Genomic DNA, 13121 nt, shown 5'->3' with positions numbered 1-13121 from the left:
TTACATAAGTTTCCTCTCAACACCACCTAAACCCCTCACTATCACCTTCTCAGGCCTCAGCGTCACCTTTTTCAGATGAGATGGGAAGAAGGGCAGATCGCACAGTCAGCAAAAAGGGTTACACCTCTTTCTGTCTTCACCATCCATGAGACTCTTATAACCCAGAATGGTTTAAATGATGTCTATCCCACTCTAAGTATTTTTGACAATATTTAATTATTTACTTCATCTACTCTTTCAATTAAAGTGGCCCTTAGATAGTAATTTTAACAAGTGAGCACCGATATGCCGGATACTACTCTTATTAAATATTAGTTTATTACATGCATAAGTACTCATGATTTAAAAAAGGCTTATAGTAAAAACTTTTAGAACAATTACCCAATTATAGTAAGAGCTTATATTTATAGAGTACTTACTAGATGCAAGGCACTATGCTAAGTGCTACATCAGACAACTCACAGTAAGAAGTTTAGAATTTACTGACATAACAATGGTAAGCAATAGTAAGCCACAATTAACTGTTTGCATCTATCCTTTATCGTACTTAAAGGGTGTCCTGGTGAAACGGAAACCTGAAAACAATACTTTTGTTACAAGGGCAGAGACCCCCTCCTTAAGCAGAAAGAAAATGTACCAATCTGGTACATGTATATTTATTTATGAACTAAAGAAAAAAAACTATTTATTCTCTTACTTTATAAAAAATTTAAACTAGCATTTATACTAACCAGATCTGAATCTAAGTGGAAAGCAGTTGATAAATGCCCAGCATTATACTGTTCTGCAGGACGGCAATCCACCACAAAGAACCGAACTCCTTCCTAAGAGGAAAACAACATCTGAGATACTGGAATTTGCCATGAGGGTCACATTTCACACAATATAATGTTACAATTAGCCAAACGAGAGGGAACAGATTAAAAACAAAAACAAAAAAAACCAACAAAAAACAGATCTCACAGAATTAGGAGGACCCAATTAGAAGAGATGCAAGAAAATAACCTCAAGATCTTAAATAACTATATTCATTTTCAACAGTTAAAACACTTTATATATACTGTTGACTAGAAAGTCTTAAAATATGTAGCAGGAGAATGTCAGTTTGAGCTATAAAACTATGTTGGAATTTAAAATTTTAATGTGTATCATGTTAAAAATATATTTTAAAACTACATAGTTATAAACACAAATCTAGATAAAATTACTATTTCTGCAAATAAGTCCACAAGTTGCCAGCAATTCAATTCATATAAGAACTAAACATCTTGGGATGAGAGGAAGTTCTGCAATGCCAGTCTGAGCTGAAGAAATTCACATGAGGATCTTTAAACTGGGCTACAGCTTTTTTTTTTTTTTTTTTTTAAGATTTTATTTATTTATTCATGAGAGACAGAGAGAGAGAGAAAGGCAGAGGGAGAAACAGGCTCCCAAGGAGCAGGGAGCCCGATGCGGGACTCGATCCCAGGACCCTGGGATCATGACCTGAGCCGAAGGCAGACGCCTAACCATCTGAGCCACCCAGGCGCCCTCATTTGCTTTTTTAATACTAATTCTAATAAGGGGCACCTGGCTGGCTCAGTCAGTTAAGCGTCTGCCTTCGGCTCAGGTCATGATCTCCGGGTCCTGGGATCAGGCCCCACGTCGGGCTCACTGCTCACCAGGGAGTCTGCTTCTCCCTCTGTCCCTCACCAGCTCATGCTCACTTTCTCTCTCTCTCTCAAATAAATAAATAAAATCTTAAAAAAAAAAAAACTAGTTCTAATAAGAAAAATATGTGAAATGTTTGTTTTAAAAATATTATAAAACACCTGTCTTTCCATGCCCATACTTCTTCCCTCCATCTTGGAAATACACCCCACCTTCCAAATACACATCCCATGTTAACAGTTCCACTACTAGTAATAAAGAACATATACTGAAAACACTGGCTCACTAGATTTTTATGAAGATAGCAGTAGACAGAAAACTATGGTATATCCTCAATTCTCCTTTGTTATATGCTCTCTGGCATCAGACCATCTAATTCAATTAGCTGTATAATTACCCAGAATTTAACTATTAAACGCTAAATTCACCATTTTAAGTACTTTATACAATACTCAGTTGCTTTGTTAAAAAATGAAATAAGATTTGGCAATTTATAAAAATAATTGTCAAGAATAATTATTGACAACTAAAATAACACACAAGCTGGCAACACATTAATCATTCAAAAAAGCAACAGCTACATTGTTGTAGTAAATTAATTTTGTGGGAATTCACAAACAGGGAGGAAATGTTGGTTCCCCGCATTTAAAAGGGGCATTCCTCTGACAAACTGTGGGTTTTCTTTATTTACCCCTTGAAGCTGATTTGCTTGAAGGATCTCTGACACCGAGATGGCCAGACAAAGAGCCTGACTCAGATCTGCATCATCATCCTTAATTCCCAACAAAGTACTACCAAATAGATGGTGATTATCCTGTTTGAAGAGAAATTTTTAAAACATCACGAAGAAAAACAAAATTAATCTTTCTTTCAAAAAACATTCTTAATAAACCATGATGAAAGGTAAAAATAATTATGTAACACTCTTGAGTCATGTGACTTTTAAAACTTAATATTATGTCATCTCAAATACTGCAGGCCAAAGGCGACAAAAAGGCTATATACAAAGTCCTTGTCACAGTTCACACAAAATAAAAGACTACGAAAAAATAAAACATTCTACACAGCTATTTTCTGTATCACCTGTAGTTAAATATTAAATTTTAAAAATGGTTACTTTTCATATTTTAACATAATAAAAACAAAAGTAAGGAAAAAATTATGTAATACACTGATCTACAGCCTGATTTAATTAGCAACTGCTAGTGCAGATTATTTACTATGTCTGACGAATAAAAGCTGTTCCTCTTAAAAGACTGAAAGACTTCGTTTTCATCCAGCAATCCTAAACCACAACCCCATCATCTGACTTGTTTGACATTGTCAGGAACTGAGGTGGTCTACATAAGGCAATTATTAAAATAGCTGAAATTAGTCCCTAGAAACGAATCTCTTTTTTAATTAATTAGTTTCAGGGGAAATGTTTTTAAAAGGTTTCTCTTGTCTGACTTCTGAAACGTATTACACTAAACATAATTTAACCTCATCTTGATGTTTCAGTGACATGACCACCAACTAGCAATCATTATGGTAGAATGCCTAAAAAAATAAATAAATAAAAGACTATAATGCTCTCACAGGCACTTGAGGTCACAGAAAAACCCATTTACTTTATAAATGGTACTTCTGTGCCTCCTCTACTATTAGCTTTTGCTTCTTGGAGTTTTACTTTCTAGGAACTCACACCACTCATGTCTCTAATCTGGTGTCCTTTCACTTGAAAGCACTTGAGAAAGGTTCTAAGTCTCTATGCAGCTAAGGGACCCTTTTTTGTTCATGAGACAGCTCTGCATTACTAAAATTGCACAAAGCAGAACTCCAGATAAAGGAGGCATAATTATACAACCTCCATCAGATTTTTGAAATTTTTAAAGTCAAGAAACACTAACTTAAGAAGTATCTCAATTTTCTCATGATCAGAAGTAACTAATAGAGTAGAAATGAAGTAATTCCTAGCATATCTGTATACTATCTTTTTAAATTTTTCTGTTCCTCTAGTAGGGAGAGTATTTACAGTGAAAAATCACATAAAACTGCAACACATAAAAAGAAAGAAAAGAGTGACAACCTAGAGTATTTTAACTTAAGTAGACACAACATAAACCATAAAACAATGTACAAAATGTGAAATACTGAAGCTGGTAATTTCTTGTCTTCTACCTTCCTGAAAGAAGCTGGTGTTTTACTGCAATAATACTGAGCCAGAGAGAAAAGATCTTCTATATCTTCTAGATTCAAACTGGATGGAGTATTTTCCAAGAACTCTGAAAAAGGATTACAGATATGAGAACATTTAAAAAATTGATGAATACAACCATGAACATTATTTACATATCAAAGCTAGAATATCTTCAACATAATAAAAACTACATGAATGGAATCTTAACAGTGATGTCTTTAAAACTGTTTGAGGAGAAGCAGAGTTCCCCAAAAGAGCTGAAACTGGTAGTGCAATTCTGCTGTTAGTGTAAGATAGGTTCAGGCAATCAAATCAAACTCATTAGCTTTGATGGCAGTACTGTCATTTATTTAACAAAAACATGTTAAGTGCCAGGGCCCCTGGAGTTCCTGACCTAAGGAACTGTGTCTCGTGTGAGAAATGTAAAAATCATTGTAATGTAGCAAGATAAAACACCACAATACAAACAGTACAAGGTGGCAGGCAATATACAGAGGAAGTAACTTAATCTCTGTGAGTGCTAGAATGGGGAGACCCAAAAGAACCACATTTCCACAATGGAAATAATTATGAAATCTGAGTACGCAAAGGTAAATTAAGGAAAAAGGAAGAAGGAAGGAAAGAGGGCAGAGGAGGGCATTTGATATGAACAATGAAACCAAAGTAACAGTATATGAAAAGGAATTGAAAGAGTGAAAAAACATGTAAGAAATGAACAAGGATGCAAAATGGAAGGAAAATAGTCTTTAAGATTTGCAAAAAAAAGATTTGTACCTGTACAGTGTGCATGAGTTGAATGAAACCTCAGAGTTCTGTAGACTAATCTCTTAAATTTATAGATGAAGAACCTGAGTTTTAGAAAATAAAGTGACTTGAAATATTTTCTCTATGTTAAGTGATACTTACGGATAACTTCTCCTTTGCTGTCCGACTCCTGTGCTAAAATAACTTCTCTGCAAAAGAGAAACAAATGGATTTGAGTTAAATATTAACAAAGCATCCTGAGAATAGAAAGGAGAAAAATCTAAGCAACTTGATACTTACTTTGCATTAACAAGGATTATTAACATTAAGAAATAAATAAAAAATGGATCTGCTTGTTGTAGATATCCATCCCATATTGCCTGAGTGACTTCAATGGAACAGTAACATGCAAAAAGGCTTCCAAGCTGTAATCAGGAAATGAAATGAGACATAAACCACTGGACATGACCTGTTCTTTGAAAAGTATGAAATCATATGTGTAAGTAACATTACATCAAATTATCTGCACCTGACACTTAATGTGTAGCTTAATTTTACTGTATGTAATGCAAAGGCAGAATATGTGGATTCAAGGCACAATGAAGCCACTTATTATCTGTGTGACTTAAGGCACATCATGTAACCTCTAAAGCTTCCATTTCTACTTCTTATAAAAAAAAAAAAGAAGGAATACTGCTACCCTTCTTCTACAATTGTTGGGAAGAGAGAGATAATTAACCTAGAGTAACTAAAGTAACTAGGACCTATCTGCCATAGCATAATAACTAACATAACTACCACTATAAGGGTAACTAGCATAATTATTATGGTACTTATAAGGTAACTGCAAGGCTCAAACATGGTAACTTAAGAACATAGAGAAAAGTTTTAATGACAATATAATGGTGAACTGCTGCCAAAGCTTCCTTGTTCATCATCTGAAACAGAAGAGACAAATTTATATCCCTCAATATTTCAGGAGCTCTGGGGTTTTCTATTTCAAATAAAAGAGTTGTTTAAGTTTCTCTAGAACCTGTGTTTTAAATTAAATAAGCTCAGTGACATTTTTAAAGTATTCAATTTTCATTAGGATACAGAAACAATTCCATCTACAGGTTTAAATTTAAAACATTTTTAATGGCTAATGGGAACATACCCATTAGTGCGTATTTCAGTACTAAATTACTGTCACATATCCTTTATTAGCTATCACTTATTTTAAATATTCTCATAAAAGGCTTCAAATTTGACATTTTTCTCCCAGTTTATAGGTGAGGAAATAGACTGGTATTAAATAACCTTCCCAAGCTCACAGAGATGGTGAGTGGTGATGTTTGCACTAGAAAAATGACCTGATATTCCACAGCCAGCTAACTGCCATTACACTTGACCACAAAGTTTTTAAAATATATAATGCTGTTATTTTAAAAATTACTATTACAAATAAGACTATTACAAATACCAAATATGTACAAACAGAATCACAATATATGATCATCATTGAACTCACGTAGCCAAACTACAGCTATCACTGCATTGCTCACAGTTACAGGTCCTCAAGGTTTAGGAACTGGTTTTAACTGTTTCATCTCATGATTAAAAAAAAGACTCCATTCCATAGACATGATACTAGTAGCAAGAACAAACTATCTGGGGCATTGACTGAAGGCAGAACAGTTGTTTTAGTACTTAGTTAAAATCTGCTACCAGCACTGAGGACTAATTCAGAGACCTGGCAACAGAAATGGCAGAAGTGACAGGAGAGACCTCTGTTAGATATCAGAATGCTTAAGAGAAATAGTTTTCACTTCAACACAAATAAGTACATTGAATGGCAACACACGTATCTCAGAGAAACCATAATTTTATAGGTATTTTATTATTTTAACTCAAAGCAACAAGACTGTGGCTTAGAACTAAAGAGTAAGCTGCTGCAGTTTGAGATTTAATATGCCAGAGTTGAAACCAGTTAGAATTCTCTAAGTACCATTTCTTGATTGTTTACTTACCCCATCACCCTCCAAGATAGGTACTATTATTATTATTATTCCCATTTTACAGGTAAAGAAATTGAGGCTCAGAGGCTAAGTGTCTTAAACCACATAGTTAATAAGTGGCAGAAAGGAATCCTTTCTGAAGAAAAGTTAGGTTAAGGCACGATCAAGGAATATGTTTAATTTCTGAATATACATTCTTCCAGCACCCAATCACTGTTTAGAAAAATCGTCAAGTTAATCTAGAAGAGAGGTTCTCAAAGTGTAGTCTAAGGAGCCCTAGAAGTCCCCCAGAGTATTTACAGGGGAGTCCATGAAGTCAAAACTATTTTCATAATGATATATAAACTTTAATTGCCTTTTTCATACTCATTTTCTCACAAATGAACAATACTTTTCTGAACGCTACATGAACTGTAGTATCATCACACTGAATAAAGAAGCAGACTGAATAAAGAAACAGATATGAGAATCTACCTATCTGTGATCTAGCCAAATACTGAGATTCACAAAAATATAAAACGCCACTATTCTAATTTTCTTTTGGAAAATACAGTTATTTTGCATTAGAAAAATAGGCCATTTATGTTAACATGTAATAGATTTACCACTACTTCTAAATGAATATTTTCTTAGTCTTAATTTCTAACCAACATAATGGATCCTCAATAGATATTGAGTATAAGAGGTCCTGACACCAAAAGGTCTGAAAACCACTGACCTAGAATAATAAAATTTCCCACTGAAAATATAAATATAGAATAACAGAGCTGAGATGTCCTTTATATTCTTTTATACTGATCCTTTGACAACCTTAAGATTATGATACCAACCTTATGATTAGATACCAATTTTTATACACACCATCAACAATTTAATCACACAGTTCTAAAGTGAACTGATCCATATCACATATTTACATATATTACATGCATATATTTGCACATATTATATACAGCTATCTCAAATATTATTATATATAGCACATACATAGGTAATATATGTGAGATATATGTAAAACAACCAAAGGCTAAACTTCATTTTAAATAATCCGAACACAGGCAAGAGCTAAAAAACCAATTTTTGAAGTGCCAAAAATTTTACTCCTTTGGTTTAAGTAATAATGGTCTATAATTCAGTATTTTTCTTTTTCTTCCTTGGGAAAAGAAAAAACCTAACTATAGTTTAATAGAAAGCTATTTTTCATTAAGTGTTCCTACTTTCACTTTATTACCCAGTTGAGTGCATAGGAGTCTGGAGTAATTTTCTTCGTATCAAGAAAAGAACAGAGCTCAGGCTCGTGATACTGGATGAGTAATCGGAAAAGATGAAATGGTCTTCCCTTCAGAGAACAATCCCTAAAAGAAAGAAAAGCAAGGTTTTTGCATTAATGGGTCAGAAATGCTCATATTAGTAACCAGTCCTCCTGCAATACCCACTTCTTCCCCCCACCCCCAAAACACCTGAACGCCACAGCATTCATAACAAAGCCTATCTGATACAATCAGGTTTGGAACACCTAATATACATGACTTGACAGAAAGTTTGTAGAAACAGTAGGTCTACAGCCAACTCTAGGGAGATTCTCTCCAGGTAAACCCAGGTAGCACTCAAACAAAAGGACTGCAGGGACCACTGAAAACAGCAGGACCATTTAGGTTATTTTGATAAATTCTGGATCCCAAAAGGATATCTATAGAGTTCCAAAGAAGTCCAGCCCTTCCTCCCTACCAAATAAGAGGAAACTCTTGGGAAGGCTTCCAGTTAGCTCCACAGTTAACATATTCAAGTAGGGATGTCCTTTAACAAAGGTAAAAGTGTGAAATGGCCACAGGTGAACAAAATACTGTACCAGAGCCTTAGAAGCTGTTGAAGTGGCCTGGGTACTAGTGCTCAGAATGAATTCCAAGAGGTACAAAACACTTTATGGAACAAGTGTACTATTTCTTTTCTTCTTCCCTTGTGTCTAATGAATCAATAAAAACATAAACAGCTCAAAGTACAGGCCACCTCAATAAAGGTATTCATTGAGAAAATATCATGTGCCCGACACTGTAACAGGCACTCTACAAAGTTATCTAATTTTATCTTTACAAGCAACCCTATGAAATAGTTACTATTTTTTCCCTCATTTTACAGATGAGAAAACTGAGGCTTAGCTGTGGGCAAGTAGCTCACCCAAGGTCACAGAAGTCAGTTAAGACCTCTACACAGAAACTGCATTAAACTACCATGCCATACTACATACACTTCACTATATATAATTTGGTATTTCGACAAGTGGTATTTTGGTATGGGTACAGTCTCTAAAAAAACAAATTGTAAAGCAACTGAAATAAAGTAAAACCCTTCATGTGAAAAAGCTAATGAAATGAATGTCACAATTTTGACATAAAAGCACTCTGATAAAGAATGCTGGCAAATGCTATTTAGGTAGGAATACTGAAAAATAATTTCTACAAAACCAAGTTCTGAGATGAATGACAGGATTTGGAATGAACCTCTATCTACCATTTTTTGATACTGTAAATGATAGGGACGTTTTGTAGAGAAAGCCCTAGGTTGTCAATTCAGATGCCCAGAGACAGAACAGGATTCAAACTGGCAAGATTACCTCCTCCTCTGTCTGAATACTCTCCCCATTCTATAAATGCAAGGCAACTGACTGCTAAGGCAAAACACAGAACCAGAGAGTAAGATATGTAGGGACATAAAAATGTAGAAACAGCTGCCTAGTTTGTGTCCCTAGCAGGACCTCTCAGGGAGTCAGCCATTGAAACAGCATCTATTTATTTAATAGCTGTGTACTATTACTGCAAGGCACTGTGTTTGATGGGATTCTACACAAGTTATATTGAACCTGTAATAAGAAGATATATGACAATGGAGTTCTTTTAGCAGCATTTTGTGGGGCTGCATATTCATAAGAGCCAAAAAGTGAAAATAATTCAAATGTCCATTAACTGTGGAATGAGTAAATAAAATGTGGTACATGCATGCAATGCAAACAAATCCACAGAGACAGAAAGATTAGTGGCTGCCTGGGGCTAAGAGTGTTGGGGGAAAATGGAGAGTTGACTACTAATGGGAACAGGGTTCCTTTCTGGAGTGATGAAAATGTTCTAAAAAATGACTGTGGTTATGGTGGCACAACTCTGTGACTATACTAAAAACCAATGAACTGTACAAACTAAACGGATGCATTTTATATGTAAATAATATCTTAAACTATTAAAGAAAAAGTTCTTCAGTTGATTCTAACAAGCAACCAGGGTGAAGAACTGTATTAGTTAAAGCACAGGTGACCACCCACACTTAGGTTCAAATCTTGACTCAAACATATACCAGAAGTGTAATCCTGAGTAGGTCTTTAATCTCTCTTTGCCTCAGTTTTTGTAGTTGTAAATCAGAGATAACTACCCCTTAGTGGCCGTTGTTTAAATGAGAAAACACACAAAGCACCTGCATTTAGTATAATGTGTTATCACAGAAAGCAGTAAAAAATGGTAGTCATTTAACTACCAAGCTCCAGAATAGTAGATCTCTACTTTGGCTACATATTGCAGTCAGTTAAGAAGCTCTGAAAAAACAATGATGCCTGGGTGCCCTGCTCAGAGATCTGATAATCAGGTACACAAAGAGGCCGCAGGATTTTTCAGAGCTCCCTCAATGATTCCAGTGTACATCCACAGTTCACTGTGTGGCCAAACCACTGGTCTAGGTTATGTCAAAAGTTCCTTTTGGTTCTGAAATCCTGACTACCTGATCCACAGCACTGGGAAGTACAAGAATTCTCTCTGGCCTCATGAGTGCAGCCCCTGTACTCCCTTCCCCAGCCTCCCTGCACCACCCCCCCACACCACTACAACTATCTAAACATCTACCTATCTATTCTCAGCCTAAGTGTCACTTGCCCAAGAAAGCCATCTCTGACCTCCAGGGCAAGTTAGGTCACCCTCATTAAATATTCCCATAGCATTCTAGGGGCACCTGGATGGCTCAGTCAGTTAAGTGTCCAACTCTTGATTTAGGCTCATGTCATGATCTCAGGGTTGTTGAGATTAAGCCCTGTGTCAGACTTCATGCTGGGCATGGAACCTGCTTAAGATTCTCTCCCTCTCCCTCTACCCCTCCCACCGAAATAAAATAATTCCCATAGCATTCTATATTTCATCTTCCTAACACTCAGCACACTTCTAATTACCTGTTCAATGCCTGCATATCCAAGATTACCCTCCAAGCTGTAATGCCAGCACCTCACTTAAGGAAGCACTCTAAAAATTTTACATTCCATGTAGACATTATAATGTTATTTTTATTTTATAAGGAAAGAAATTAAAATAGGGATACTATGAAAAAATTGGCATAAACTCTATAAGCATAAATTCTTAACTGAAGAATCCTTTAAAAAATGTCTATAACCACAAAAATAAAGTCAAATAACCATTAAGACTCAAACAACCCTAAAAATTATTTGAATCTCTTACTTTACCACCAAAGTAAATCTAACAACTTTAGCTCAAAGCAAACTAGACCTTTACTCATTTACTATAATAACTAAATCGTATTTTACCTGGGAATGTACTTATTCATGATAGCATAAAAGCAGTTGTACAAATCACTGCGTGGCAGCTGAAGATGCACCAATGGTTTCAGTAGATGTATCCAGCTAAGGGATGTGCTGTATTTAATGTTACGTGATTTACAGTAAAAGGTAATTACAGATTCAATATCCAAAAGTAATTCTGTTGCCTTCTCTTCTGGCACTGAAAGCTGTTCTAGAAAAGAAGTGTCAAAATTAAGTTGCCAGCGGCCTGTTAGAAACTCCATTATTGCACATAACACTTGTTTACAAACATACGATACTATCTTAGTATATTTGGAGCATGAAAAGGACAAAATAAAACTACATGAAAGCACATGTTTCCTTATACTTATCCAATATTTACTAGCTATTTGATATTTACTAACTCAAGAATACTTGACCTATATATATACACATATATATATATATAGGTTAAGTATATTTAATATATGTATATATACATTAAACAAAGAATGGATAATCTGAAGTAGAAAGGTAGGAAAGATAGGTTTAACCCATATTCCTGGAAAGCAAAAAGGTTTTTTTCTAAACAACAGATTATGATCTACCCCATGATGGGCAGCTGCCACTATAACTTTGTCAAGGAAGGTGATTCATTCTCTACTACCAAATTCCCTTTCCTTTGCACACACCAGCAATAATGTTTCTGTTGTGGTTAGTACACAAAAGCTTATCTAATCAAAACTTAACTAAAATGTGATGAAAGGGAAATAGAAAGACACCAAAGACTGTAGATGAATTTAAAAATACAAACTAAATTCATTTAATCTTGAAAAAGACCTTGTGGAGTGACTGGAAATCTTTCACCCATGACTTACAGTAGTTTTTTTTATAACAGACCATTACCTATGTTGTATAGATAAACTTTTGGAACACAGACCCCTTTAATGTGGAGACTATATACAATCATACAGATCTTTACACAAAAAACAATTTTAAAACTGTACAGGTAACCTGAAGAACTGAACATATAATAAAAAAAAGACCCTAAAATTGGACTCTCCTTCTTAAAAATATTAGACACTACTTCATAAGAATTTCAAAAGAGAAGTTCTAAAACTATTTATCAGCCCTTCACAAACACAACATATCCCAAAATATAACAAAATGATTCTAATAGGGTAATTCCTTTACCTCAAAATATTATTTTCGAATTTTTCACTGTTTGAAAACAATGATTAAACTTACCAATAAACTCAAGACAATCTTTGTGAATAGCATTCTGTTCTGGCAAGTCTAGAATACCATCCCATGATGCCAAACTATCGCCTTTTCCTGCAACATTTAGAGCAATCTGGAAGAAAGATAAAAGCAACTAGCTTCATATGTCATTTCTCATTCTTGGAAAAAACGCTGTAATAATGGAAAGTCCTGAATTTAGAAATAATAATGCATACTTCTAAGATTACAAAGTAATGTACTTATGCTCCACCAAATGTTGATCTCTTAAGTCAGATCACAATGAACACAATTATTTTAAATCTTCCTATATTAAATTTTACTACTTCATATCAATCTACTGAATAGCATATATAAATTTATTTCAAGCAAACATCACCAATGTTATAGACTGAATGTTTGTGTCCCCCCACAAAACTCATTGCTGAAACCTAAGCCCCAATATGATGTTATTTAGAGATGACGCCTTTGAGAGGTGATTAGGTCATGAGGGTGGAGCCCTCATAATGGAATTAGTATCCTTATAAAAGAGACCCCAGAAGGAGCCCCTATCCCTTCACACATGTGAGGACACATTAATGATTCACTATTTTTTTCAGTTTAATGGTATTATGGTTATTTTAAAAGTCTTTATCTTTTAGACTTTCATAGTAAAGTATTTTAGTGTGCTATCAAGGATTTACTTTAAAATAATCCAGTGGGTAGAATGGGGAGGAAAAGATTGAGATGCTAATCTTTTTTTTTTTTTTGAAAGATTTTATTTATTTAT

The 13121-nt window shown here is 34.7% G+C and overlaps 1 protein-coding gene across 2 annotated transcripts in view; it reads right to left on the bottom strand.

Annotated features, from left to right (window-relative positions):
- The window catches only part of TBC1D23 (TBC1 domain family member 23), a 55823-nt gene that overhangs the window by 19889 nt on the left and 22813 nt on the right, over positions 1-13121 (bottom strand). For both annotated transcript variants that reach the window (XM_028119164.2, XM_028119165.2), the window contains exons 3-10: positions 12362-12467; positions 11141-11345; positions 7802-7925; positions 4874-4998; positions 4736-4782; positions 3811-3914; positions 2342-2464; positions 732-824 (exon numbers count right to left, since the gene is read on the bottom strand). In XM_028119164.2, the coding sequence (XP_027974965.1) occupies positions 732-824; positions 2342-2464; positions 3811-3914; positions 4736-4782; positions 4874-4998; positions 7802-7925; positions 11141-11345; positions 12362-12467 (927 nt within the window). The remainder of the gene's footprint in view (positions 1-731; positions 825-2341; positions 2465-3810; positions 3915-4735; positions 4783-4873; positions 4999-7801; positions 7926-11140; positions 11346-12361; positions 12468-13121) is intronic.

Source organism: Eumetopias jubatus, unplaced genomic scaffold (assembly GCF_037043125.1).
Source record: "Eumetopias jubatus isolate StellerSeaLion01/CBP00866 unplaced genomic scaffold, mEumJub1_p1.0 scaffold_1, whole genome shotgun sequence".
Classification (NCBI taxonomy): Eukaryota; Metazoa; Chordata; class Mammalia; order Carnivora; family Otariidae; genus Eumetopias; species Eumetopias jubatus.
This window is presented reverse-complemented; position numbering and strand designations above follow the sequence as displayed.